Below are 27,218 nucleotides of genomic sequence, written 5' to 3' on the forward strand. Positions count from 1 at the left end.
GTGGCGTTTCTTTTGTCTTTATCTTTTGGTTCATCAAAAGGTTTCTTGGCTTGGTTTTTTTAATTATTTCGCAAAATTGCATGTGTGCAATTGAGTAATACGCGCACTGCGCAGGACTGGAATATCTGTTATTTAACAAATTCTAACAGGGGGCGCTTAATTGAGAGGGGGGCTAAAACGAGTATTTACGGTATTTGGCAAGACTTTTTACTTGGATCCATCTTTTGATGGTGAGGCCAAATGTCGCTAGTAAATGCCGAGACGGGGTGTGAAACAACCTTCAAAAATTTGTAGGAGTATCAAACATTTTAGTAAACTGTTGGGAGGGCTTTCAAGTTTCTTTTAAAGATAAATAAATACCCTCCGCCACAGTTGAATACATGCTTAATGAGCACTCTCTTAGCACAGTACGATTAAACTTTCTATTTTTAGCTGGGAAAGGGAGCTTTCTTACATTCGACAGAACAAACTATTTTTTGCATGGATTGTATTTTCTAATTTGGCTAAGTTGACTTTCCTTGGTTTGAAAATCCAGTACCTAACTTTCTCAACTTATTCAGAAGCCAATAGCTACTTTAAAAGAAACTACATTGTTAAATAAATTTATATTTGTTTCTGCGATGCTGGAACATGGGAGCAGAGAGGGCAGTTGCCCTTTGACCATGATATCATGGCATTAATACTTGACGAAAAATATTTCGCAGCTCGGCTCAAAATTCTACTGGAACTGGGCCTGGGTTAAGATGGTAACATTCAAGGTCCAAATTTTAATGAGAGAAACAAAACTTCACCCTTTGCGCATAAAACAAGATGTGTGCGTAACAAAAGTGAACCTAGGAAGTCTAGAAGATCAACGATATTCTCCTTCCTTCGTCTGTGTCTCTTTGAAGATTCATCTACGAATCGACGTTCTACGTTTAAAGTACTTTTAAACAAGAAATACTTGAAGCAGAGAAAAAATGCTGTAAAACTTTCGATAATTTTCAAGGTTAAATTCAACAAAATATAATTTGATGTTGTTTTAAGCGAAACTGTAGGATGTGGCTGGCAGTGGCGGATTTAAGGCCCCCTCTTCACCGAGTTGAAACAAATCTGTTGCCTCTTTTTTATACTAGGGCACCCTTTTTGAAGGATGAGAATAAAGAGAAAAAGTTTCCGGATCTTGTAGGTTAATTTACATCAAGGATTACCTCAGAGTAAACTTGTTTATTCCAAACATGGATGATTTTTTGCCGGACAAAATTTTTTTCCTATTATCGTGTCATTATCAAACCAAATAGAACTATGGAGCATAATTATGATTGAATGTTTGTCTGTTAGGCCTAGGATTCTCAATTAATGTCGTAAATAACCCAGACCTGGGGTGTTATGCTCCGGGGGTTGAGCCACCCTTATTGATGCCGAAAATTGGCAAGTTTCTACTTTTGCTATTGTTTTTCGCAATATTGTGTGCACGAACCCTAAAGACTTTATGAATTTTAGGTACATAACAGGGACCGCACACCGCTCTAAAAGTGGAGTGGCTGAAATGGGTGTGATCGGAAAATTTTTGAGGCCACGCCCTCTTGAACACCGAAAAACGCCTCTTTTAGAAAATACTTGCTTATTTCTATTGAACTTTCATAAACAGTCTGGTTCAGAGAAGATATCAATAACTATAAAATAGATAGAATTAGCTCAAGGGTAATAAAAAACCATGCTAACCAAGTTAGAAAATGCATCATATAAATGTACAACATGAAACACCTAGAAAAAGAACAAAAAATGGTTCCCAGTCAATGAGAACTGCTACTAAAACGAAGTAAACTATCCAAAGTTGCGTTAGAGTAAACCTTCAAAAAATTTTCTAGCCTATTATTGCAAAAAAGTGGGTGGGCTATAGCCCCAGCTAGCCCAATGGTCGCGCTGTGCCTGGTAATGTAATGTAAGCTATAAAGCCATACACTAATTGAAAATCAAACCAAAAGTGCAAATATTCTGGGCCCCCAAAAGTTCGATTTTCTGGTAGAGAAAGAGCATTCCAGACCACTCCTGTTGCAGAGTAACAGCAGTTTGAGCCACTATGGCGGAGAAGCAGATGTTCAGCCGGAAAATTTATCTTTAAGGAGTCGAGCTAAAACATTAATAAGATGCTCAGACTTTTAGTCATGCTCAGATTATATATAATTGCTTTGACACAATTGTGGCAAAAATTTTGTTAAAAGTTAATAGAGATCTATCTGTCAGGGTCGGAAACTGTTTTATACTATGGACTCACGTTAACAATTTCTGAAAATTTCATAGCACAGTTTCAACTCCCCCCGCCTCCCTTCAAATTTGCTCTTGATCCGCCCCTGGGATGTGGTAACAAAAATTATTGGGCCCAAACCCTGTTTTTCTCGGCTCGCTTCCCTCACCTGCGTATCATCGGCATGCTTTTGGTCAAAGGCCCCCACCCCCTCTTTCTTTGCCCTGACATATTTCGAGCAGCCCTGACCTGTTTTTGGTCGTCATTAAGTTCATTCTTATTAGATAAAATGATGATTAAATGAAATTTAATCAGAGTTAATTTCACGAGGGGCTTTTGAGTGTTAACTAAATCGCATGAGTTGTTGTTAAAACTATTTCGTTATGTTTTCTTGTGCCACGCTTTCTCGCGGTTGTATCTGCTCTACTACATAGTTTATGGGCAATGTTTATGGTCTTTCGGCCTCCTGTGAATTTGATTTGTATAACTAGGGTAAGATGTGTGTTTCGTGGCGTTTTCATTCCCTTTGTTAATCTAGGGGTATTTAAGGTTTTGACATAGCGTGGGTCTCATCTTGCTTGGTGAAGCCACAATACAACTAGGCTGTTTTATTGTATTTTCCCAGCCCTCCCTTCCTCAATTTGTTTCTTTATGCTAAATGCCTTTTCAGTATAACTTTGCGTGTTGAGTTTCTTTATGGCATCGTTGAAACCTCTCATACCTTTAGGCATCTTTTATGCTTCTTAGAGTTTTCTGATGCTATTAGGTAGGACTGGTGCATCGGCTATTAGTGGGGAAAAGAGACTTTTCCTGTCCATTCCCTCCCAATTATCAATCATATTTGGGGGTTATTGTGTAACTTTCCTTGCACCAACGGCCTAACTCGCTCTCTATGATGTGGGAACGTAGCCTCATGACTGACCTTTCTGATGTCTATGGCAGTTTTTCTGAGGGAGCTTTAGGCCCTTTATGTTGCATTGGTATTTCATCCCCGAGTAAGTAAATTAAAAAACAAACAATAACATCTTATGTAGGAATGTGAATAAAACCTGTTCTCGTTTCGAGACACCTTTGTTTCCTCAAGTGAGGTTCTGTGAAAAATTCTGGTGACCTTGGTAACGGTCATCGCCATTGGCGGCAAATGAGCAGCTGTGTCATTGAAGGTACCTAAATATATTTATATTCAGAAGAGATTAATTGGATATCATTAAGGGATGGAAATAAATACTAGGATGATTAAAATTCGGATACAACTTTAATAGCATTAATTTGTGGTATTGACTGAACAAACTAAACGTCGCTTTGACAGTGATACAGCATTTTGAATGGAAGGAAGTGTTTTATTTTCCTGTCAGTATGCTGGCCTGTAAGACAATGCTGCACCGGCGATCTCAGACGAAACATACACTGAATAAGGATATCGTCTCTAGAATAGACAAAAATGCATAGCTTATTAGGTTTCTTTTTCTAATCAGTGTTTTTATGTTTTTAATTTTATCTAGTCAACTGCTGATAATATTATCAGAAAGACCAAGTGTAAACCTCAGAATGCATGCCCAGACTCATACCTTCTCGGCCCAAACTGTTACTTTAGGGAAAAGTCACTCTTGCCAGGGAATTTACATGTCTGAAATAATTTTTACACTCTGCAGAGGGGCCTCAATGCTCAAAATATTTTAGCTTCTCATAAGTGATAACCGAATGCTAGGTTTGTTTATATTGTGTTCTAGTTGCAGGATTTTCTACTCATTAATAGTATGACACCTGCTATATCTGAGCCAATCCAAATATGGCTATGGAAAGATTGCCAATCATTAAAGACACCCACTCGAAAAACATAACCGCACTGGGCTACAATCCTGCAAAGCATGAATTGCTTGTTGGCTGTGAGGGTAAGAAAGTGGTTTTTAGCACAAGTATAATTGATTAAACAGTATCAATTTTTTGTTTGGTAGAATGTATACAACAACATGAAACATTAGAAACAGAATTGGCTTAAAAATAGAATTTGCTTTGTGCAAAGATTTTTTGTTTAAATCCTCTGAAATGAGTGCTATAGAAAATTGATAAAAGATGCATTATATATTGTTACAGTGTCCTTAAACTGTAACTTTAGATAAAAATCAATAGGGACCAATTGTAAGGTTTCTAAAATTTAAGACAAATTGGTGCTTTTAAATTGTGCACTTAATTGCCAATCTATAGTTCTACACTTGATTTTGATAGAGCACCTGCCAGCAAGTGATAGTCTTGTCTCTTTGACTGACTTAGTTAAACATTAGAAAAATATTATACACATACATTCCAGCCTCGTGTGAATTTTTCCTAGTTTTTAATGTTAGTTGATATTTTGATCTAGATGGTGTCATCAAGGCTTGGGATTACTCCACTGGAGAACCAGGGAAACTTGTCAGAACCTCACATGAACATGTTGGATGGATAACATCTTTCTTATTCTGGTATGATTAAACCAATACAAAAATTTATAGCCTACACAAAACTAGCATTAGTTGGAAAGTCCAAAAATGAAAATGGCAAATGTATAGGTATTTTGGAAAGTTTAGCAACGTACTATATAACAGACAAGTAAACAGTGTATTTTTCATTTTATTGGAAATATTTTCAACATGATCAATATTTTACAGCCCAAGGCATAGCAATTGATTCCTATCCAGACATTTAAAGTTATTGCTCTGTAATTTTGTAGCGATGTCATGGCACTAGTAGGGGCTATGGGAACTTCTCTCAGGTTATGTAACACACATGTAAATCCTAACCAGGACTTTCCCTCAATCATAGAATCATCCTTTGCTGTTAGATGAATCAAAATGGCAATACTTTTTTATCCATCACTATAAACCAGAATTCTTACTTTTTTAGGAGTGATGCAAAACTCATGCTATCAGCCTCTAATGATGGATACATTTTGGCTTGGGGATCTGGGGTCCAGCCACATGACAGAGTCAAGGTGCTAATTTTCCCTTATTTTCATTAGAATCATTATAAATTTATTTATAGCTTAATTAAAACAATATAATACATAGCTAAATTTAAGTTGTAGCTAAATAATTTCAATTTTGAAAATTTTATAAATATTGTATAAGAAAATAGTAGATAGAATATTTTCATAGAATATTTCCTTACCTACTAAAAGGGGAGTTGTTGAAGCCATAGGGTCGCATGCTCAATCAAACTAATTTTTTTGTTTTGCTATAATGTTTTATTGATTGAATGGTTTTCCAGAAAATTTTAATTCCACCACATTTTGCTTTTAAATAAACACCATAACTAATGCTGGCAAGGAAATATTGAAGGATCTATGTTAAAATTTGTTTCAGAATATCAAGACTATTTATTTCAGTCTCTTTTCTCAAAGTCTCTTTTCTTAATCATCACCCCCAGCTAGTCCCAAGTTGAGAACAGGGTATTGCTAATGCCCCTAAATACAGTATTTTTGTTAAGCTGTTAAAAGCCCCCTCAGATGTGGTAGGTAACTCCAAATTGCGCCTGTTTCCCGATTAAATTCAAGTATACAAAGGACTTCTGGAATCTCAGATGAAAACGTTTTCACCAGGCTTCCTTACCCTTTGCTTTGTGAATTTCGAGAAAACAACATGCCTTGCTGCACTTCACTGAAAAATGCAAGATTAGCCTGGGCGCCAGAAAGTGTGTTGGAGCTGTCTTTATGGACCTATCAAAGGCCTTTGATTGCTTAAACCACAAACTTCTGATAGCAAAGCTTAATGCATATGGATTCAGCAGAAAAACCTTATTGTTCACTCATAGCTATCTAAACAGGAGGAAACAAAGAGTGAAAGTAAATGAATCCTTCAGTGAGAGGAGAAAAAGACAAGTGTGTTCCACAAGGGTCAGTTCTAGAGCCCCTCTTATAACAATCTGCTTGTGTTTGTACCAGACATAAAGATATATAACTATGCAGATGACAGAACTCTCTATACAAGTGACATTAACCCCTCACATGTAATTGAAAAATTAGAGAAAAGTTGCTCAACAGTTGCAGAATGGTTTAAAGACAACTGTATGGAGTTAAATGGGGACAAATGCCACTTCATGACCTTTGGCGATCAAAATAATGACTTAGCCATAAACGAAGACAACAACCCAATCAACAACAGCAGCGAGGAAAAACTACTTGGTGTAACTATAGACAAAAATCTCTCATTTAAGCCACACATAAAAACACTGTGTAAAAAAGCTAGTCAAAAATTGCACGCCCTCTCCCGCATTTCATGCTACTTAAGCACAGAACAACTCAAACAAACAATGAGGGCATTTATTCTATCCCAATTTAGCTATTTCCCACTTGTATGGATGTTCTGTGAAAAACCCCTAAATACTAAAGATAAACCATATACATAAAAAGGCATTGCGTATCGCATGCAAAACAGGGTGTCAGATTTTGATAGTCTCCTGATTGAAAACAACTGTGTGTCCATACACAAAAGAAACCTGCAGCTACTAATGATTGAGATCTACAAAGCAGTACATATACTCAATCCAAGCTTTATGAATAAAATATTCATACAAAAGCGTAGCCACTACCACCTCAGAAACAGCAAATTGATAAAATCCCCAAAACTCGAACCATCATTCGTGGAATCAAAAGCCTATCCTATTTAGGATGTAAGCATTGGAACAATCTACCAGAGAACTTGAAAAACCTAAATACTCTTAATATCTTTAAAGTAAAGATCAAACAACGGAAGGATAATTGCAACTGCAGGCTGTGTAAAACCTTTGTAGCACAAGTTGGGTTCTTGACATGATATATCTAACATGATTATTTTCAACTATTTATCCTATTAAATCTTAGGTATTATAATTTATTTCTTTAAATAGCTTTTATCTCACTTTATAATATTATCATTTTTATTCCTATAAATAGTAGGCTTTAATTTGCTTATCTTCTAGCTATTGTAAAGAATGCTTACTGTAAATAAATGAATTATATTATATCATATTCTTATTATTGTTATGTATCTAAACTAGTGTTCACTTTTAATCATAGATTGGATCTCCCATTTATTCAATGGCATGGAATGTGAGAAGGGAACAGCTGATTCTGGGGTTAAATTCTGCTGTTAAAGTCTATAGATTCAAAGATTTATGTATGTTCATGCAGTAATTTTCCCTGTATCCATTCTCTTTAGTACCTTGGGTACTTTAAGATTGTTACTGTTGTGTGTGTTAAAATGTTGTAAACCGGTGGTGGGACAAGATTGTAATGCTCAAGCTCTAGAAAATTTGAATGCAGTAGCGAAGCTCTGTTTCCTTATTTTGCACAAAATTTCTTGCTTCGCTAATACTTTATCAATTGGTATATGATATCCTGTCAGTAACTTTTGATTGAAGTCGTATTTTGATACTCTTTGGCTAAATATCTATGAAATTTTTTATTCCTAAGTTCCCTAACTCCTGCGTATGATTACATAATATCTTCATATTTTATATAGCTAAGGACCAAGGGAGTTTCATTAATGACAAAGGTGAGATATGTTTGAGATATTCTTTGTGCTATGTTGAGTGAACTCTCAAGTATTTTCTAGTTTCCTTTCTTAAGAAAACTCTAATTATGTAAGATCAAACCTCTATGCTGAAGCTTGACTATCTTACTGTCCTAGTTGTTTCTATATATTACTGTCTGGTATAACGTGTTCATTTGCTACTATCTAGCTTCCGAAAGTAGTTTTAGGACACCGAGAAACTCTGCTTGTCAAGACCTTTTATAGTACTTCCTCTTGATGTGACCACACCATTCCTACACCATGTTGCTTCCTCTGAATATGATCACACCATTCCTACGCCTGGAATTACAGAAAGCTGGCAACTCTCCTCACTTTAAGTGAAAGTTTAGTCATGTCAGTGGCTCGAATACCAGACATTTGAATCTGTAGTCTGTGACACTAACGACTGAAGGATCCTCGCACAAGTAACTGCAAATTGGCTTCGAAGAAACTGTGCCAATTTAGTAGAATACTCTGCCAAGGGACTTTTTAAGCAAGGCAAAACAGATAACTCCTGTGCCGTTTTTAAATATATTTGAAGATCTAGTTGTCATCTATTTAATCGATCTTACCGCTCAGCTTTAGGGAGTTTTGCAATTTCAACTTCTGGTAAGCATAAAAATCATATCGAATCTTTACCTTTTGGCCGATGCACAGATTTACTACCAAATGAACTGATATCTAAATTGTTTGTGATTACATACTCTGCTGCAAATTCGGGGCTAATTCACCAACTTGTTGTTAGCTTAACCTTTATAAGGAAATTCCAATATACTTTTTCCTGTAAAGTGAGAACCTCACTAACACTGCTATCTTCTAAGTATCGTCCTGTTGCAGAGTATTTAGAAGAAAGCTCCAAAACTCCGAGTGTTGTTGCTATGTTACATTTAAGAAGGAAACATGTTGAAATGAAATTTAAGACTCTTTTTCAGGGTTTACGTCAAGAGAGCACACAGATATAGTGAGAAATGTTACTTGTCATGAAACAAGAGTCTACTCTGCCGGGTATGTCCTTGAGTATTAATTAAACTTTTTTTTACCTTCTTCAATGCTGACTTGATAACTAATACTCTGTATGCGTAGACTTCTGTGGCTTATAAACTGAGCTCGCGATTTTTTAATTTGTCAGAAACGGAGGTGGTAATAAATAGATGCATAGAAGTTAACCTTGAGAAAGATTCCACCGGATAAAAACGTTTCTTCACTCTTCATATGTCTCAACACTGTAGAATATGATAACGCCCCTTAGGTCAGCTGGCAGTGCAGTCGATTACGTTCCAGTATAAAAAGGAAAATTTTAAAAGATTTATAAACTGAAACTGAATAGACTGTCTTTGATCGTATGGTGTCGTTTTATTGTCCAGAACTGTGCCTTACAGCATTCACTTATATGAAGAGTAGGAAAGGTTTGGCTCTCTGGGTTCAATATGCTCCCAGGAAGAATTTATTACATCTTATTTATTACTGAGTTCCAACTTTTTTCATCTTTTTAGTGCCATACCCTTCTAAATGCATTATTTCTCACGAGTGTATATACTCTTGAAAATATGACCGTTAATTTTTCCGTTTTTACAAGGGTGAAGCTGACAATTTTTTCCAGAAGTTATCCTACTTTTAGAGAAATGTATGTTTGCCCACGTATGAACAAGATCGTCATCAAAACTGACCATGTCCCTGTAGAAAGCAAAATTTGAAGCCAATCCTCATCTTTTGCAGGTTTGACAAGAGAATTGTGATTTATGACTCATACTCTTACCCTGATAAAAAAGGTCTCAAGCCTGTCACAATGTGAGTTTTTTCTCAATGTGTATTCTCAAATCAGCTAACGTTACTATTTCTACAAAGCCTTCAATCTTTGTAAATAAGCTCTTTTCCTTCACAGTTTTACTGAAACTAGATAAAAAACTCAGTCATGATTATTTAGAAGGCATTTCACCTAGAAGGTTGAATTGTTACTATTGCTGTCATTTGTAATAATTGTTTTGAAACATTCAAGCATTATTTACATCTACTCAAAGAAATTTGTAGATTGCACGAAATAGCGGAAACATAACATTCTTGGTTAAATTTAGGCATTATTTCACAACAGGGGCAGATAGCCGTTGCTTTCTCCGGGAAGTTGGTGCTTAGATAGGGGAGGGGGCTTGTAGTGTATGACTAAAGGGATTTGTCAAGGAGCCCGTAAAATCGGAAGGAAGGATAGGCCCAGGATATGATTACACTTCAGTACCTCTTGCTAATCCGCCTTGATTTTACAATTACGTGTATACGTATAATCAGGTTCAATCTGATTTACTCAGAAACAAGAAATTGTTGGTCCTTTCTGTAAAAGTAAACAATTTTTTAGTCAATTGAAGTACAGCCACGACCAATGATTTTAATGAAATACATTACAACCTTGTCCCGACCTAAATTGTCTATATCAATTTGATGTCAATTGGCCAAGAGAATGTAGAAACAGTTTTCTGCTGCAACCTAAACCGATTTCTTTGGTTTGCTAGCAGCCACCCTAGGATTATAACAACAGGCTCCCCTGCGCTGAAATTTGTAATGCTCTGCTACGCAATGTACATAAAATGATCCATATTTTCCATTGAACATACTGTTAAAAGGAAATTTTTATGGTATTTTTTACATTCAATGGCTATTTGACATTAATGGTTGCAAGAAATCTAGGCCATTCTTTACATCAGCCATAGAATTCAAACTGCCTGGAGCTTTTAGTTGAAGATTTTCTGTCTGTTCAAGTCATGGATTGGTTTTATTTCCTAGATGATTATCCCATTCAGTTGATTTTGATAATTATGAAATGGTTTTAAAAGTTTTTCAAAACTTACAGACTGTTTCCTGCTCATGATGCTGGCATAAACTGTCTTTCTCTGGCTAGGGACAACGAAAACAATACTTGGTGAGTATTGCTGCATTACCATTCTGAAGCTTCAGTTGTCGCATTTAGTATACATACGTTCTTGAAATTGTGGCCGACTGGCAAATGATTCTGGGACGCAATCAAATCATGGGACCATTCTTTCTTTGTACGGGCCCTTTCTACGAGTTTTAACTATAGCATCTATAGCAAGGAAATAGGCCAGTAATTCAAATATTCGGTGCTTGGTAGCTGTTTCGCCTGCAGTGTGTTAAAAGTATATCAATATTTTTCTTTTTTGACACTGATTGTTTCTATTAAGAGAACGTAAAACATATTAGTGATTTGAGTAATACCAAAGACATCCCCGTTGTATTTTCGACAGAATATAGCAGCTACACTTGCTTTTTTTTTCTTTGGTGAATATATTCTCCTTAACGTAATGTCTGTACTTACTGCTATTCCTTGTCTGTGTTTAAGGCTCCTTTCTGGTGGATTTGATAAGACTGTCAAGGTCTGGTCACAGGATGGGCAGATAATGCACAAGTTTGATTCATTCAGGTATGTTGATCAACCAGAGTAATTTTTTCATTTCCGTGAAGGATGAACTGTCTCCTAAGTTTGCAAATGTTACCTGGTAAATGATAAGCTTGACACAAATTTGCTATTTTCATGGGCAACTGATTGCCAATTAGCATATAAAAGTTTTGTCTTCTTCGAAAAGTTCTATTTTGAAATGGCAGTTTAGATCACAAATAACTGTTTCATACAGCACACACATTTTTCATCAGAATCGAAGCAAACTTTTTGTAGTAAAAGTTTCAGAAAGAACTCAAACACTCAATACTGTAGCCTTTTTTAGTAATTTAGCAACTCTAGAAAAAATATATACTTTAGTAGGAAAATAGCCTGCAGTACTTGCTACCTTTTAAACGAATTTCTTCTGCAAGATATTTTTTTTTAATTAACTTTGGATTGGAAATTTTAAATTTTTTCTGTCGTTGTAAATAAGAATTGGATGGACATGGAGGTTTGTCTAGCTCAACTTCAACAATGTGAAGCCTATCGCTGACAACGTTTCGTCTGCCATTTATAAGTTGTGTTCCAAATAATTATTTTTTTTCATATTTCTACAGTGCAACAATCACTGGGCTTTGTTACGTGAGGCAGACAAAGACAATATGGGTCTCTGCAGGTACCGAGGAATCTCCAATGTACGACCCAAAATCCGGAGACAATGTAAGTTGGTCATCAATATAGATGTGCTTGTCAATTCTGCCAACAACCTTAAATTTAGTATTGAAAAGTCGACCCTCTTTAAGCTACCCAGTTTGTACAATAATTCAAGCTTTGATATAATATCTTGATAAATAATCTTTTGGTGGTACAAAACTTGTAAATAGCTTTGAAAAAAGCAAACATTTAGTAAACTAAAGCTTTTCGTCTGACACTCTTCAGAGTTTAAAACGTCAGAACATAGATCGAAAACTCTACGCTAAGAAATATATATACCCAGTTGTGGATCGAAATAGGCCAATCAGAAACACGAGCACATGACTGTAAAGGTTGACCAATCAGTGCCGCTTGCCTATTAGAATGTTACCAATGGAGTCCTAAGGTGAAAACGAACTCCTTTTGTCTACACAGTAGCGGTTTTTTCGTGCTTATGTAGATAGATTCTAAAACTGCTAGGTGGAACGACGATCGGGCTTTACCAATAATCCGAAACATGTCGCCATTATAGTTTTTTGCACAAACTGGGTTTTCTAGCAAATGCTGCCCGATAGCAGAATCGCAGGTCTTATTAGTAATTTTGGATTTGCAAGACCGAGGTGGCTGTTCTCTTTGGGGATGTGTTTTGTTTCTAATATTAGATGGAACGTGTTGTTTTATCCTATCCTCCAATCTTTGGGTGGTGCGTCCTACGTAGCCAGAATCACACTGGCACGTGAATTCATACACAACAGAACTTTTTTTTGTGGCAGGAACGCAGTCCTTTTGAATGGACGGAAGGGCCTTTTTTGTACTGTAAACAACACGTGGGTTAACCGCGAAGAAACAATTTGTTATGGCCTGTTTTATTTGGCTTTCAAAACGTAGGGAGCTGTTACCGATCCAGGGTAGTTTTAGATAGACCGGGCACTTTTGAGGACCAAATTTTACGTCAGCCGAGAAATTTCCTATCTTCTCCTTAATGTAAACTGAAATAACATGTTCTGGATAGCCGTTCTCCAGAAAAATCTTAGTTAGTTTTTCAAGTTCCGAGTCGAGTTTAGACTTGGAACAAATCATCAGTGCCCTATGTGTGAGCGTTTTGATGAGGCTGATTTTTCTTTGTTTTGGGCAAAACGAACTCCATCGAGTGTATAACCCCGAATTTTGTATCCCACCACAACGAATAAACAGAGAGGAACTTTTTGCTGAATTCGAAATTTTACACGCTCAACTTGCCAGACACGATATTTCTGATGCTTTGGAATTTAACAAATTACGAGCAAGACTAAGCGATTTGGCGTACGCTTACAGCGGCTCTCCCATCGACCACTCAGATTTTCTTTTGCATAGAGAACATTTCCAAGCACTAAAATCTCTACGGTCTAATAATGACATCTTTATTACAAAGCCTGATAAAGGGTCAGGAGTGGTTATTTTGAACAAAAAGGACTACATCCAAAAAATGGAGAGTATTCTCCTCGACAAAGAAAAGTTCGAAAAATTGGGTGACGTCGAAACACAGGATAAAACGGCCAAGCTAGAGCGGAAACTTCAAAAACGCCTTTTGGAGCTGGTTAACTCAAAAGTGTTGACCAACGAAGTTTATGATAGGATAAGACCCACAGGTTCACAACGTCCACCAATGTATGGCCTCCCTAAAATACACAAGCCGAATGTCCCACTTAGACCCATTTTGTCTATGATTGGTTCAGCACAACACGAACTGGCTAAGTGGCTTTCTGAAGTTTTGGACCCTGTTCTTCAAAAATATTCAAAACATTGTATCAAGGACTCTTTTACGTTCGCTGAGTTCATGCAAAACTTGAACATCGAAAACGAAACATCTTTCATGTGTTCTTTTGACATTAGCAGTCTTTTCACTAATGTCCCTTTGAATGAGACCATCAAAATATGTGCCGACGCTTTGTACCGGAGCGAGCTTAATAGCCCACCATTCCCAGAGGAAGTATTCATTGAACTGATGGAAACTGCAACACGTTCAGTTGAATTCAGCTTTAACAATGAAATGTACCAACAAAAGGATGGTGTCGCTATGGGTAGCCCTCTGGGACCTGCATTGGCCAATATCTTTGTTGGCTTTCATGAAGAGCGTTTGTTTGACTGCGACCAAAAGCCAGGTGTCTATTTTCGGTATGTGGATGACACATATACTATTTTCAAAACAGAGGCTGAGTGTGATATTTTCCTAAAACGCCTTAATGGTCTTCACACAGCCCTACATTTTACATTTGAAAAGGAAGAAAATAACTCCTTGCCATTTCTTGATGTTTTGGTTGAAAAATCTGACACTGGATTTCTCACCAGCGTATACCGTAAACCCACATTTTCGGGGTTATACACTCGATGGAGTTCGTTTTGCCCAAAACAAAGAAAAATCAGCCTCATCAAAACGCTCACACATAGGGCACTGATGATTTGTTCCAAGTCTAAACTCGACTCGGAACTTGAAAAACTAACTAAGATTTTTCTGGAGAACGGCTATCCAGAACATGTTATTTCAGTTTACATTAAGGAGAAGATAGGAAATTTCTCGGCTGACGTAAAATTTGGTCCTCAAAAGTGCCCGGTCTATCTAAAACTACCCTGGATCGGTAACAGCTCCCTACGTTTTGAAAGCCAAATAAAACAGGCCATAACAAATTGTTTCTTCGCGGTTAACCCACGTGTTGTTTACAGTACAAAAAAGGCCCTTCCGTCCATTCAAAAGGACTGCGTTCTTGCCACAAAAAAAAGTTATGTTGTGTATGAATTCACGTGCCAGTGTGATTCTGGCTACGTAGGACGCACCACCCAAAGATTGGAGGATAGGATAAAACAACACGTTCCATCTAATATTAGAAACAAAACACATCCCCAAAGAGAACAGCCACCTCGGTCTTGCAAATCCAAAATTACTAATAAGACCTGCGATTCTGCTATCGGGCAGCATTTGCTAGAAAACCCAGTTTGTGCAAAAAACTATAATGGCGACATGTTTCGGATTATTGGTAAAGCCCGATCGTCGTTCCACCTAGCAGTTTTAGAATCTATCTACATAAGCACGAAAAAACCGCTACTGTGTAGACAAAAGGAGTTCGTTTTCACCTTAGGACTCCATTGGTAACATTCTAATAGGCAAGCGGCACTGATTGGTCAACCTTTACAGTCATGTGCTCGTGTTTCTGATTGGCCTATTTCGATCCACAACTGGGTATATATATTTCTCAGCGTAGAGTTTTCGATCTATGTTCTGACGTTTTAAACTCTGAAGAGTGTCAGACGAAAAGCTTTAGTTTACTAAATGTTTGCTTTTTTCAAAGCTATCTTGATAAATCTGTTATATATAATATAAAATATCTCTTTGTTTGTGAGCTACACTTTATGATAATTGGTCAATTTTATTTTAATGTATTCATCAATGCCAAATGCATATTTTGTGGGTGTTAAAATCACATTAAATAATAACATTGCTTTATTAGTCTTAACTTTATTTTTATTATTTTTTTAAATGTAGGTTTCTGAATTCATTGGAACTTTCCAAAATTTGGATGACGACCCTGAGAGGTAAAACAACATTTTTTGACAATCTTGACCTGGCAATCATGTACTAAACGATCTTTCGTCTTGTGTTTTATCTTGATTCTTGGAAATCCCAGAGCAAACTTGAATGATCATTTCAATGACAGGATGCAGAAGTTGATACTATTCTTTGCAGCTTACATTAATGTTTACATTAGAAGTTATTTTTGGCAAACATTAATGAAATAATGAAATGCTGAAAGACGACCGTAGATAAGCCAAGGCTTTTACCCAGACTTAGATCTAGTGCACAAATAGCAATAAAGTGGTGCTTGACAGATTGATCTGTCATTTTCTAAACTTGAAGAATCCCAACGAGACGCCACTTCCAAACAAAAACCTTGTATAACTCGCTTGTTGCGCGACGTTTCTAACGAGTGTTAACCAATAACAGCTTTTAAGCATACAGGAATTATTTTTTCTGATTTTCTAGGACACCTTAATAAGTATTAGGAGTAAACAGCAATGGAATTTTTTTCAGTTGGTATGCTAGGGAATTAATAGAATGAATTAGATTTTTACTTTTACTTAAGTTCCAAACAAAAACCAAACGCTTTTGAAAGATGCTCTTTTAAGTGAACAATGTAATTGAAAATGTTCAGTCTTCTTTTTTTGTTCTCCTTTTGTTCTCATTTGTTCTCCTGTCTTCTCCTTTTGTCCTCTTTTTGCTCTTATAAAACCATATTCCATTACTAGCTTCTCTCATTTTAATTCATTCTATTAATAATTTCTTTTACCTTTCCAGGCATGAGTTATGTTTGCTTCAATATATACCAGACCTCGGCCAGGTTTTCGGTAAGCTGTAGTAAATTTTCAAAGTTAACCGTAAATGAACTCAACGCCTACCATTCTATTTATTCTAATCCACTGAGTACTCTAGAATCAAGGTTTGGATTTCAGCGCTTGCATTTTTCATCTCGTATTTCGAATCTTCCAAAGCTCTAATCAAGTTCTCTCAAAGTTCTTTTATTTCACGGTGCTGGAGCCATCTTCAATTCAAATGTATGTAAAAAGAACTGGTTTTTTAGGTTTTTTCTTCCTGTTCCCAATCTGAGAGTTGATGTAGTGGTTCTTAAGTGATGACGTCATGAACTGTTCTTTCATCTCATATGGTCAAAATTCGAAAATTCTAAAGTGGATTTTTTATGACGCATCGCTTAATAACTTCATTTGCCAATGGCATGGCCTAGCCACCCTTTGTATTACTGTGGAATGTTATCTTCGCAGTATATTTTAGGAGCCTATTTTTATTTCTTACGCTATGAATGCTCATATTTCAAAGAAAATTTTCTGAGACTTTTTTTACCTTATATGAAGTTTTAAGGTAACATTCAAAGATTAAAATTTTAAAAATATTTGGAAATATTTTCATAGCTTGATTTTTTTGCTAAGAAGCTCTGCCATGCTACCATACAGATGTAAGTTTGTAGCATTAGCTCCCAGTTTATATGTTTAATCAAGATTCCAATAGAAAACCAACCTTTTTAGATATGGTTTTAAGATTTGTGCCAAGAAAATGTAACCTTTTGCCATAAATTCTTTTCGTCAAGGTACAAACTCAAGACGACATATCATGTGCTGGAAATACAATGCCAGTGGTTGTATCACAGCTTTAAGAAACAGAAATGCTGCCGAATGCTTGACATACAGTAAGTATGGCTTGAGGTATCATATGGAACACTCAGCTGTCCTGATTCAGGTAGCCATGGGTGTCTTGACATGAAGTTGACTTAATCTTTTATAGAAGAATTTAGTGAAAAGTAGAAGCAGTGGCATGCCTTCAAGTACTGCTATGCTAGTTGAGGAGACAAATGAGCGAAAATCTTCAAATGTGTGAAGCAACCCTCCGTCCTGGAGTCGAAGACTTTGCGTATTAATTACTTCGTTCAATGCGCATGCTCTTTACTCCTGGACGGAGGGTCGCCTCTCCCATTTAAAACTTTCTCTTGTTCGGCTCCCCAAGAAATAAAATTCGTTCTTTGGAATGTTGTCATGGCGTTCTGGACTCAGAAGTTGGTAAACTCCGACAATCTCAATCGCATTGATTGCTGCTCTTTTGACAAAACCCAAGTTTATAATATTTTTTGAAGATAATAGCATTCAGCATTCAGGACAATCTTTTAACAGTCGGAAGAACTTTCGAACGATATAGAAGTGCCACGGTGCCTCAAAGAATGCATTCATTAATAATATAACTTTAAGCATACATTTTATTTTCAAGCTTTATGTCTAGTCTAGATTTTAGGAGCATCATCTGAACAGCTTGTTCTATCTTAGCAATAACTGATGCAGCTTTAGGAAAACCCTTGCTATAGTTAGTATTCCTGATCGGCAATGAGTGATTACCAGAATTCTGGATGAATAGGACAAAATTAATTAATATCAGAAAACGTTTCCCTTACAGCTAAAAAGGTTCCAATTTTGGTTTTCAATGGTGATGCTGAGGGGCAGATTATCAAGTGGGAACGGCTTCAGTCAAACACATTTATGTATAGGTATTTATGAATTAAATTTGATGCCTTTACTTACGAAAGACTTTCACTTTCAAAATGTTCACTTTCCATTTGTTTGAATTCTCTATAGCCATTTTCACACTGTTAAGTACACCAAGGTATGCATTGTGTGAAAATCAGCTTTTTGCGAACCGCAAGGCTTCTTTGAAGGGGAAACAATGTTGTTTTAACGAAATGCGTGATCCAGCCTGTATCTTGCCAACTCGGATTTTCTGCTAAAGGTAAGGTTACTAAGAGGTGTGAAGTCATCCGGAGGATGGAGTCATTTGATGGGGTGGTAGTTTCAATCAACTTGGCATATTTTTGCTTACGGGTGTGTAGAATGAGACAATGTGCCTGCCTTCTTTTGTTGAATAGGCGCTGATGAAGGTCCGATTAGTTAACTATAATTTACTTGTGTTCGTTGTTGCTTGTTCTTGGCGCGTTGCGGTGTTCCTTATTTTCTACGTTTCCATCGACTTTTCGCCGCAAGCATTCCATGGAGTCCGTCGAGCAGCTGCTACCGTGGCCTTGCTTTTATATAAATTTAACGTTAGTGTCTGATGGTCGTAGCAAAGAAATCTTGTTGCGGTCAGAAGCCATCGGAAGACTTGCAAGTCAAATCTCTGACAGATATGATTGGGCAGCAATGGACAAAGGACAGATAAGGGATCAGCTGCTGCATAAACAGCCACCATCCTTTGCTGGGAGACACGGGAAGGTAAGTTTTGCCACTTCAAGGCTGAATGTGAATTGGCCCTTAAAGAATAGAGGTTTTTACGTTATTTGAAATCACAAGAATCTTTACAGCAAAGCATGTTAAACCCAAGGCTTGAAATTAGATAATTTTAAGAACATTTTGATCAGTATTTCTACAAGTTTGATGTTATGTCTCTCTCTCTCTCTAACAGCATTCCAAAAAACGACTCAATAATTGTGATTAAAATCAATAGTGATGAAAACTATTCTTTAAAAGATGATGTTAATCACAAAAAGTGAATCATAACCTATATAAGATATGTTTAAAGACTTTGTGCTTTGTCTCTGTTTATATTTTAATACTACAATTTTGAGAATGTCCATTCTTGTTGTTTTAGATGAAGACGCCGCCAACCCCTGCAAATATCGCTCTTCTCAAAGCCATATTTGTTGAGGATCTGGATCTGCTCGTAGTGTCCTCTGAAGATGGCAACATTTGTATGTCAATCATTTGTCAATCTTTTCATACTTCCAGTATCAATGCCTGCTATCAGTATTTATCTTGGCCTTAGATGTTGGGACAAACGTTAAAACCTTGAACTGTGAAGAGAGAGTGCGAAATATTGATATAAACTACCAAGGATTGTAAATAGGTTTCTCGGGAGCGACATAAAATCTGCCAGAAATTATCGCTTCCTGCGTCAAACATTTCCGTTTTTCCGTTTAAACGAATTTTTAGAGCTTCAAATCGAAGAAACTTTGGTGGGTATGATAGCAAACCCTGTAGACAGGATACTTTTGAAAGAACAGGGTGCAATTTGATAAGTTCTGTCTAAGAAGTTTCCTTCTTAAGATAAAGTTTACAATTTAAATACAAGCTTTAAACTATGTAAAAGTTTTTCAACTTTTGGAGGCTTGTAGTAAACAAACATAAACTTTTCAGACGTATGGGGCTTTGACGAGAAGGCAGTTGAGGTTTTGGAGAAAATGAAGCCTGCTGATGATCGTTTTAGCAGAATGTTTGAAATCTTGCTGAAAGAAAAGGCAGAATTGGAGGACAACAACGAGGTATGCCGAATGGATAGGCCACTTTATTTTCATCGTTTCAGAGTAATTTCATCACGGATAAAATATGTTGACACTCTGCACTGCATTTGATTCTTATAACTTTGAGATTCTCAATTTTGATTTCATGTTTCAGGAAATAGAAATGACTAATCAACACGACTCTGTTACGAATCGTGTGGCTGGTTTCATCTGTAAGCATGTTTTCACCGAGCACAAACAAGTTGTGAGTGCGATGGCGGTAATCGGAAGAGAGGCTGGTTTTGGTGGAACGTTCTTGGTATGTTAAGTTTCTCTGTGTAAGTTATGGTAGGAGACTGTATTTATCACAGAAATTTATCTTTAGATGGTAGACAGTAGACATACTGGAAGGAGTCTACTATAAAGTGGTCCCTCCCTGTCGAAATTCTAGCAAAAAACCCCTCCCAATCAAAGGAATAAAACGATGGTTTTCTAGTCACAAAATAGACAAGTAATCCTGCCAGAAAAACCATCTGCTGAAAAGCTTGTAGAAGTAGCCTCAAGCCAACGGACACCTTTCAACACCAGGAACTTACCCTGCTCTGATGCCGCCACTGTTCAATTTTCGAAGTCCGAACTATCGATTATTTTCAGCTTGCTGAAATTTACGAAAGTGAATCTTTCCTGTTCCCTTTGAAATATCTCTCTTCTTATTTTTTTCCTTTTCAAGTTAAGCACTGGATGGGATCGAAGAATCTTGCTTTGGAATCTAGAAACACTGAGGTATGTAATATCATCCATTTTAATCTCCCTATTCATGTACTTTGCAAGAAAACCAATTTTTTTCTTATGAAGGTTCCTGTAAAATTCAGTTTCAAGTTGCAAATTTAAATGTTTTTCAGTTGACAGGCGTTTTGAATTTCAGCTGCATTTATTGTAAAATCGATTATTTAGAACATTCCCAGGATTTTATGCAAAACAGTATTTCTTTAACCATAAACCATAACCATTATCCGAAAACCGTAGACGAAGAACATAATCGTAAACTTTACTGGAGAATTTTCATAAGTGTTTTTTACCTAATTATTATATTTAGCAAAAGATGTCTTCCAGTTTCCCGGAACTTAAATATGTCTGCAAATAGATATAAGTCACTTATAACCGTATCTTCCAATGTTTCTTAATGTTTCCTTGTCTAACCAACCAGAAATTATTATATTTTGTTTTGGTTTACGCTAGCACAAAACGAAACCTCTGAAAGATTTTAGAAATTATTTCAAACCTTAAACAAAGTCGGAAATTCCTACAGTTTCTTTTTAAGTTTCCATTAATCGCTGTATTAATTTCTGCGCAGCCTACAAGATGTCTTTCGCAACCGCGCTAAAGGCGCTTTTGAAAGCGAAGAGCTGGCTGCTGATGGTATCATTCTTGACTTGGCCTACAGTGATAGCAGGTAATTTTTAATCTATCAAAGCAGTTATTAATCTTAGGTACTGTATCAAGAGGGTTCATAGTAAGTTCCATTTGTTTATAGCAGCCGTTTTTATTCGTGAATCAGACGTTTTTGTGATGTGCCATTTATACAGATAACCGATTCATTAATTCGAATAATTGACGCACCACTAACGCCCCATCCCACTTCCTATCAACTCCGCCCATTTCACCTTTTTCCGCATATACACGACAATAAAAACTTCGACGAGATATTAACAGTTTATTTGCAGAAGTAGTCACTCTGAGGATATTTGGGCTTTTTGCCTTACTGGAGCTTATTAAAATGATCTCTCTGGTATGGGATCTGATAAATTTGGAAGTTTTTAGCTTGCATAAGAATTAAACAAGCTGAAAATGAATCAAGATGTCTATTTGGGTGTTAGCAAAAAGCAGAAAAAGCTTACAGGAAATCCAGGTTGATTGGTTTCATCCAGGAAATCCTTTGAATCTAGATTTGAAAAAACGAATGAGAAAAGGTATTTGCTTTTGAACCGGATTTCCTGAACTTTAGAACCGGAACTAATTTTATCAAAAATAATTTTCTTCCTAATTGGTCAAATCTGAAGTCGTATTCCATAATGTCTTCGAATTTTATGTAATAGCTAAGATGAATATTATTTTTTTCTAGAAAAGAGTTTGCTTATGCAGCCTCAGATAAACTGGTTTACATTAGAAAATTCGCAACATCAGGATTAGATATGACGTTAAGTGCGGTATTACAAGGTCACGAGGCTGAAGTTACCCAGGTAAAAACTAGATTTGCATAACTATCTCAAGCTACAACTGACCGAGTTTTAAATTGTGGTAATAGCAGGTTTTCAAACCAGTCTCGTCTTCTTCATCGAATTTTCTGCCTTTTTCATTTGTTCCTCTTCGACTGTCCCTCTGTTTTCGTGGCATGCAACTTAAAATGGTTAGGCTATTTTTTGAATAATTATGTGTTGTTTTAAATTCTCCTCTTTGCAGTTGATGGGTATTGGGTATTCTTAGTGGTTTCTAAGATTTACGTGAATATCGTACGAATGTGTGGAAAGATGTTTTATCAGTTCATTGTTTTAGAATCTTTTATGTAATAGTTAGTTAGTTACACTTAGATAATTTTAAATAAAATCCCTTGAGTCGCCCAAACTGCTTTGACGTAATAAATATTTTTCATTTACGCTAGGTTTTCATTTATTTTGATCCATATTGGTTCTTTGTGTTCCTTAATTTTATCATTTGCTAATTTCTGTATTTTCTGAAACTTGAAATTTGAAAATTACAGCAAAAGAGGATGCCCTGTTATCATCCATTAATTTTTACATTACCCTATATTTTTTTTTCTCTTCTGATTATCTATTTATTCAAACAGCCTCTTTTAATTACTTTTCTGCACATTGTTTTACCGTTGCTTACAATTGACAGTACTTTTATTGACATTTTTATTAGGTTTTATGGAATCAATTTCACGAAAAATGGGTTACAGGCTCTGAAGACGGAACGATCAGAATTTGGGTAAGTTTTGCCGTTGTTTTTATTGAAAAAAATTGTTAAAAGTTATCGGAGCAACTTCAGATTGTTAAAAGTGAATTTTTACCTCCTTAATGGCCTTCTTTCAAAGTTCCAGCTCACTTATTAAGTTAATCTGTTTCATGTTTCATTCTGTCTGGAATTGTACACATTGTTTATGTTTATCCCTTACATTTTATGATACGCTATGCAATTGTCACTTAGGCAGCATTTGTAAAATTTTGAAAGCTTACAAAAGTTTTTCTTCTGTTTTCAGAGCGCAAATGGTATGAATTGTGACTTAGTCCTTAGTGCCCATGGCAACGTATCAGCATTATGTGTCGATCATTCTAACGGATGCGTTGTTGCTGGTGTGCAAGACACAATCAGGTAAGTTCTGCGCTCACGCTGCTCCAGATTCATTCTACCCCGTTTTCACTTCGGTCCGCTTTCATATAAGCTAAAAGTCCCTTGTTGTTTAAGCACAGTTTAGACCGAAAGGGCCGAGGTGAGATTAATGGGATAAAATGGTCGATTGTTTTATTAGACAATGGTTGTTGCAGAAAACTTTTTTCTTTGTATCCTGTGCAGGTGCAAAAATGTTGTTTTGTTTGCCATTTTTATTTAAAGATTCTAAAAATCTAAGTTTCTAATCATCAGAAGTTAATGTCTAAATGCTTCTTTATCATTCTTTACTTTTCGCGAAAACCGATTGCTTTGAAAACAATTTTTCTGTAAAGATGTGCAGTTGCAACTTAATGTGCCTGATGAGTTTGGTAAACCTGTTAAAAGGAAAGTAAATCCTTGTCAACTAAAAATTATAGTAATTAGGAAATGCAAACACAAGCCATTTGGATAATCTAAATGCAAAATCAATTTGAAATGGTATAAGGAAATACAAGGCTATATATATGGGTGTAATAGGAAATTTATTGATATCTGGGTGTAAACATTTAGTATAATTTTCTGAACATATTGACTTTGATAGAGTATTACTCACAAAAAAGTTGTTTCTCTCTCTTCGCAAAAAGCAGAGATTGGCAATGGGCGCCAGCTTACATTCTTTTTTTATCATTTAATCATACAGTATAATTCTATATCTATTTCACTTCCTATTTAATGCCAATCCTTAGTTATTTACGTGGTTATCTAGACCCGAGACTGAAAAATTACATCTTGCTGCTTATAAACATTACTGGGCGTCAATTTATCCAGAAATAATGACGCAGTCTATGCGGAAATAGGTCGTTATTCTGTAGCATGTTTAAGGAATATTATTATTTTGAATTATTCTACACGTTTACGTAATTTGAGTTCCAAAGATATGCTAGTAGGGTCCAGATTGCTTATGGTCGATACTGATGAGGACTATTCTAATTGGAGTATAACAGTTTGCAAAACTTTCTACTTTAAATAGCATAGATGTTGCAGACGATAATGATCTAGTTAAAACTAAGATTACTCGGCATTGCCAATCGAAAATCCAAAACAGTTCAATTCAGCATGAGATCAATGGAAAAATGCTAGATTCCTTTGCATCTTTTGAATCAGGATTTAGGTTTGAACCAAACCTTGATACTTCAAAAGATTATTTTATTCGAAGCAATTATGTGCAAATCATTTGTAAATAGAAATTAGATTGTATACAAACTCTCCAATATCTGAAATATCTTTTATCTTTGGCAAATCAAAAATAAGTATTTTAGAGGAGAAGGCACATTATTTTAACATGTTAATTTTTATTGGTGATTGGTTTCAAGGGTGAAACAGCATGTATTGTGGTTTTTTAACTCCACGTTAACTAAGTCACCAGATAACCGTAGTTTTATTCCTTTGTTTGAAAAGACAATGCATTAAAGTATTTGGTAGAGTACATCAAACATACGTTTTAAGAAATAAATTGCTGTTTTTCATGGCGACACCGCAAAACAACATCCAACAAGCATGAAAATTATTGAAGTATACAAATCTTCTTTTGTTTCTGATCTGAGTTTGAAATGTGATAATGACGAACTGTACATAACGTTTTCACTTTGTGATGTCTTACCTTGGCGTTGTCAGGTATTTCAGTTTGCTTAAGCCCCCCTCCCCCATTCTATCGTCAATCTCAACTAACAACTTTGTTGCATTGACAGTTGGGGGTTGGCTATCTTTTGAAATGACAAATTTGATGCTGCCTAACTAATGTTCTTTTTTCATTTAGGGTTTATGACATAGAGTACCGCAAAATCGTTCAGACAAACTTAGGCCACACAGATTCAGTAAGAAGTATTATACATATCCCTGAAAGGCAGCAGGTAAGCGTCAAATTGCTAAGTTACAATAAATAGCTAAACATAAATACCATGGGCTGTTAGTCCTGAGGAAAAGGTTTTTTTTCAAATTCTAGTTTCTTCCCTCTCTTTTCAATATCCAGCTTTTTTGTTTTACAGTATGTTTCGGCTTCTTGGGACAAGACTGTTCGTATATGGAACGCGTACAATAAAAGTATGTTTTTGATTTTCTCTCTTTTTACTTTTTTCCTTTTTTGCATGAAATGGAAGATACTAATGTTTTTAATTGTTTCTTACATAAGAGAGCTTGAAATCTCTCTCTGCTGCATTTTTTCTCATCGCGAGTCTGTTTTTACATCTGATGGGGAAAGGTGGGAAGATTATTCTTATGATTCACAGAACGAGGCCGTAATTTAACTTGAGGATCAGCATGATGGTCAATCCTGTCCTTGGTGTCCTTTTGCTCGATTCTGATTTTAACACCATTAAATCAAACCTTTTAATGGCTTTCATTAAACAGCTAATTTGCCACCGAATTCACAATCATAAGTAACTGATCTTACTGCATGAAAATTGCAAGGTCCCCTTTCTTGTATGGTTTGAATTCAAGTGACTTTTTTGTGCTTTACCCTGGTTCATTTTAGATAGATGTGCTCAGGTTTACAATAAAGTTGAAAAATTAAATCCATTGAAGGTTTTTATTTGTCCGTAGCAGCCAGAAGGAAGCATAGAAATGTCACAGATTCCAATGCATAAAAGAGAAAGCTCAAGGTTTACCAGCTCTCAGTTTGAAGGTGTATTGGATATTTTGGTTTTTATTAAAAAGCGATGGATTCTCGGTTGTTTATTTAAGAACATCAGGACTAGGGAAGGTATTTGAATAGGTTCTATAGTCCGTTCGAAAGTAAAACACGGACCTTATTTTCATATAGGCCTACTTCTTCCACCTCCAGCTTCTCGAATATCTCTTGTTAAAAGGATAACTTCCCCTGGCTTCTCTGCACCCCTACTAGCGAGTAAGATCTAGTTATGCTGTTAATCGAGTTGATTGGCTCTATCTTTTGATGGTTTCAGTAGATTCCATATATTTTCCTGATATTGTTATAAACTCGGACAGAATACACATATGACACAAACTACTCATTCGTCAAGATAGAAAATATCACCTGTATTCATTATTGTTTTATCTAATAACCTAGATGCTGCCAATATGCAAATTTCAGAGATGAGAGAAGAGTAATGTTAAGGTTGCCGGTGCGTAATAAGTCTTTTAAGCAGGGGTACATTGCTTTCTTCCGGAGAGATGGGGGTAGTTTAGTCTCATGGTTCAGCCCAATCAGTACGTAGAGAGAATTTAATCAAGCATCGAAAAACCTTATTAAAGAGTTGAAGTAGCTTTTATGTTGTATACTTATATAACTCCAAAGATATATATGCATTCATATTCTGTTAGGATAAGAGACTGACGTATGTCTGTGTTTTGAACGAAAGTGTACTTATCACATAAAATACTGCATAGAGTTTAACAGAAATAGTCTTTTCGTATTGTGGTACTTTGATATCGACGAATTGCCCGAAACAACAGCGACACATAATTCCCTTATATTCCTTTGTGAATACTTTGTAAAAAAGACTTTGTGAAAGCCAATTTAGAATGACAAGATGATGTGAGGCGAAATTTATTAATCAGATAATTGCTTGCTTGCCAAGTCAGATAATTGATATCTTAAACAATACGACTGATAGGTTTTTGTCTTTAAAACAAGGTTCTTTCGGAAACGAAAAAGGTGGATTCTATTTGGATTTCACTGATAAAGTTTTGTTTTTAAGGGAAATGTTTACTCAGGCGAAATTGCCCAAATTTACTTTATGAATCGGACAAACTCCTGGATGAACAAGAAACAGTGTGAAATTGACGTCTAAAATTGTGGAGATGCTCCGAAGGCTGAAACTTGAGAGAGAATGTCGATTTTTTGGGAGCTGCTATGCTTTTCATTTTTATGTCCCTCTTGTAACATCCCAAGGCTAAACGGCGTTGTTTTGAATTAGCATTTTTCTGTCAGATGGAATTCGATACAATTTCTGCTTAAAAAATATTTACAAAACCAGCTTTGTTCTTTTAATAGGGTTTTTTTAAACCCAGTCTTATAGAGTAAAATGTAAGCGAAGAAAGTTTCTGATACACCCGAAGCTTTGCGAAATAACTATAAAAATAATGATTTGTTGGATGGAATGGATAAAATTATAAATTTTGGCAAAAACTACGTTAACGAAAATCCTATTCAAATAAATCGACTTCAAAAATCGAACTCATAAAAATATCGAATAAAAGGG

The 27,218-nt window shown here is 36.0% G+C and overlaps 2 protein-coding genes across 5 annotated transcripts; both read left to right on the top strand.

Moving 5' to 3' along the window:
* The first annotated feature begins 2,703 nt into the window (after positions 1-2,703).
* On the top strand, positions 2,704-26,342 carry LOC135684169 (uncharacterized). Of its 4 annotated transcripts, none has more exons than XM_065199600.2 (27): positions 2,704-3,390; positions 3,958-4,119; positions 4,587-4,686; positions 5,108-5,195; positions 7,257-7,356; positions 7,702-7,734; positions 8,685-8,757; positions 9,469-9,540; positions 10,592-10,660; positions 11,099-11,179; positions 11,755-11,857; positions 15,348-15,397; positions 16,158-16,207; positions 16,963-17,061; positions 17,817-17,907; positions 18,478-18,625; positions 19,002-19,101; positions 19,547-19,671; positions 19,805-19,948; positions 20,360-20,412; positions 20,984-21,082; positions 21,752-21,869; positions 22,552-22,617; positions 22,889-23,001; positions 24,815-24,908; positions 25,044-25,098; positions 25,579-26,342. In XM_065199600.2, the coding sequence occupies exons 2-27, from the start codon at positions 4,017-4,019 to the stop codon at positions 25,638-25,640; spliced, it is 2,289 nt and encodes a 762-aa protein (XP_065055672.1). In that variant the 5' UTR covers positions 2,704-3,390; positions 3,958-4,016; the 3' UTR covers positions 25,641-26,342. The 4 variants fall into 4 exon arrangements, with proteins under 4 accessions (XP_065055672.1, XP_088970842.1, XP_065055673.1 ...); XM_089114716.1 differs by having other exon boundaries at positions 3,964-4,119; XM_065199601.2 differs by having other exon boundaries at positions 2,704-3,222.
* LOC148957697 (uncharacterized) lies at positions 11,972-15,148 on the top strand. The gene has a single exon (XM_089114717.1). It carries the CDS (start codon positions 12,936-12,938, stop codon positions 14,955-14,957), a length of 2,022 nt encoding a protein of 673 aa, XP_088970843.1. The 5' UTR covers positions 11,972-12,935; the 3' UTR covers positions 14,958-15,148.
* Positions 26,343-27,218: the final 876 nt, after the last annotated feature.

The sequence above is a fragment of the Rhopilema esculentum genome, chromosome 21 (assembly GCF_057945365.1).
Source record: "Rhopilema esculentum isolate cy_ngs chromosome 21, ASM5794536v1, whole genome shotgun sequence".
NCBI classification, from domain to species: Eukaryota; Metazoa; Cnidaria; class Scyphozoa; order Rhizostomeae; family Rhizostomatidae; genus Rhopilema; species Rhopilema esculentum.

Bases quoted from the DNA above. Each gene is read 5' to 3' on its own strand.
- LOC148957697 (XM_089114717.1), top strand. From the start codon at position 12,936: ATGAGGCTGATTTTTCTTTGTTTTGGGCAAAACGAACTCCATCGAGTG.
- LOC135684169 (XM_065199600.2), top strand. From the start codon at position 4,017: ATGGCTATGGAAAGATTGCCAATCATTAAAGACACCCACTCGAAAAAC. The intron at 7,357-7,701 runs GTATGTTCATGC...TATTTTATATAG, and splicing joins CTATAGATTCAAAGATTTAT to CTAAGGACCAAGGGAGTTTC. The intron at 11,180-11,754 runs GTATGTTGATCA...ATATTTCTACAG, and splicing joins CACAAGTTTGATTCATTCAG to TGCAACAATCACTGGGCTTT.